The following is a 2500-nucleotide window of genomic DNA, read 5'->3' on the forward strand; positions in this document are numbered from 1 at the left end:
CCGGGGTGGGCTGGTACGGGATTTGCGACATGGTCTTTATGGGGCTGCGGAAGAATCCTCCGTTGGGAGCGCGTTGCCGGAAGGTTCCGGTCCGGTGGTCCTGCACGGAGCCGTAGGCGAAGCCGCCGCCGGTCTTGGCCGAGAGGCTGCGGCTGAGGGTCTGGATCTGCTCGGGGATGAAGGTGGAGGTGGTGGTGGTGATGTGCGTGTTGCGGAAGTCGCTGATCTGCTCGAGGGCCTGGCGCGCGGCGGGCATGGAGTCCATGTCCAGCGGCGTCAGGTCGATAGAGGAGGTGGAGAACTGCTTGTGAGGGCTGTCGTCCTCCGTGCACAAGCTGTTAACCCGGTGGTGAAGGTGCTCCAGGTCGATCTCTTTGTCGTCCTGCGAAAAGGAAATAGAAAAGGGGAGAGAAGAGGTGGTGTGGGAAGGGGGGGGAAGAGAGAGACAGAAGAAGAAGAAGAAGAGCGGGAAGAAGGAGAAGAAGAGAGGAAGGAAGGAAGGAAGGAAAAGAGGAAAAAAATAGACAGAGAGAGGGGAAAACAGGAGAGGAGAGAAGAGAAGAAGAAGAAGGAGGGAGTGAGGGTTGGTTAGAGAAGTAAAAGGGTCAAAAGGTCGGGATATAAAGTGAGGCGAGAGGGTGTGTGTGTTTGTGTGTGTGTGTGTATGTATGTGTTTGTGTGTGTGTGTGTGAGAGTGTGCATGAGTTTAACACAGGGGGACAAGGCGCGCAGGGTGAGAGGTGAAAGTGTGGCGGTTTACACGATGAGTCAGACATTCGGGAAGAGGTGCGGAAAAAAATGGAGTGCAGGTTGTTATCACAACAACAACAACAACAACAACAACGACAGCAGCAATGAGGAGAAGACCAACGCCACAGCACGGGTTGAGTGGAGACAGTGGATGGAGAGAGCACGGGTGGAGGGAAGCACAGCAGAAGGGCAAAAGATGGAGGAGAGAGGACAGAGCAGGTGGATGCGTGGGTGGGTGGGTGGGAGAGCGAGAGTTCGAGGCCCATTAGTGATGGACGGAGGAGACAGAGGAGCGAGCCAGATGAGAGAGTGGTGGTCCGAGCGAGGTGAGGTGGGTGAGTGAGAGTGTTGGGGGATATGTGTGTGTGGAGGTCCAGAGGGGTAGCAGAGGGAGAAGGAGAGAGGGACGGAGGGAGAGGAGGAGGAGGAGGAGGAGGAGGAGGAGGAGGAAGGGGGGGGGCACAAAGAGCAACACACTAAGCTGTAGTGAGGTGAACACACAAACAGACACATTTCTACCAGGGTGACGGCTGAAGGAACGGATTTCAGGGAGCCCACTGCCTGAGACTAGGAGGGTACAGTCGGGGTAATTACACCTACGTGCCTCCTCGGCACTCTATAATGAGACGCTAAGACAGAGTACACATCCATGGAGACCGACTTAATCTCTAGTGAGGATCGCTGGATCTCATTACTCCAGAGCCTGGCGACTGGGGAAAGTAATAAAGTCTTGTGTGCTAACGGGTAACATTGCACACACAAATAAGATGCTGACCAGGCACTTTGTGTTTTTTTAAGGTCCGTTGCCAAAGTTTCCCTAAAGAGTGACTGAAGCTAGAGCTAAAGTTCAATTTGGAATGGATTCTTTTGATCCGTCCCGGACCGAAAATGCCCTCTGTATGCATCAATCCAAGAATAGAAAACTAGAAATAGAAATAGAAATACCAATATTGGCATATGAAAAATTAAAGATTCTCATTTAGTTTGGGACAAATGGGGCGACCTTAATGTCCCCTTAAATTATTCAGACCAGCTTTCTGCTGTGGTCAATATTAAGTGGGTACTCACAAGTTGCTGAGCTCTCTATACAGATAAAATGATATACTATGTATGCTGTACATATATATATTTATATATTTACACTCACGGAGGGTTGCGGAATGCTTGTGCCAAAGATGAGCTCAGCTCAGTAAGTGCACTGGTGTTCCATTTGTGGAGAAGAACAAAGGAGGGGGGGGGGGGTTGCTGGGGGGGTTGGGGGTTGGGGTTTGGGGGTGGGGGTCAGGGGTTAAAGTGCGTTCTCCATCCCCTGAGTGGAGTTGGCACTGACGGGGTGTAGTGCCACCACGACCAGCGGGGAGGGCCCCGTACTGTGCCAGCAGTGCGGGGCGGAGGTGGCGTCCACGGTCACCCGCTCCCTCTCCGAGAGGCCGGGGTTGACCGAGGAGGGGAGGGGGAGCTGGAGGGAGGTGCTGTTGGTGTGGCTGTGGGTGTGGGTGTGGGTGGCGTTGGCGGAGACCTGGCTCGGCGTGAACACCACACAAGCACAAAGAAGCGCGCGCAAGAGTGTGTGTGTGTGTGTGTATGTGTGTGTGTAAAGAGAGGGTAGATAGGGAGGTTGGCAGACGGGCAGATTTGGGCATAGAGGAGGGCCAGGAGGTTGGATAGGGAGAGAGACAAGAGAGGGGGCATGGGGCGAGGAGGAGGAGGAGGAGGAGGAGGAGGAGGAGGAGGTGGGTGGGGGGGGGGG

At 54.3% G+C, this 2500-nt stretch overlaps 1 protein-coding gene across 1 annotated transcript in view; it reads right to left on the reverse strand.

The window, feature by feature from the left end:
• grid2 (glutamate receptor, ionotropic, delta 2) overlaps positions 1–2500 on the reverse strand; it is a gene marked incomplete in the record, with an annotated part of 320406 nt that overhangs the window by 2122 nt on the left and 315784 nt on the right. Inside the window, 1 exon segment of the mRNA XM_062542969.1 lies at positions 1–382. Within this exon segment, the coding sequence (XP_062398953.1) occupies positions 1–382 (382 nt within the window).

This window comes from Sardina pilchardus, chromosome 8 (assembly GCF_963854185.1).
Source record: "Sardina pilchardus chromosome 8, fSarPil1.1, whole genome shotgun sequence".
Taxonomy (NCBI): domain Eukaryota; kingdom Metazoa; phylum Chordata; class Actinopteri; order Clupeiformes; family Clupeidae; genus Sardina; species Sardina pilchardus.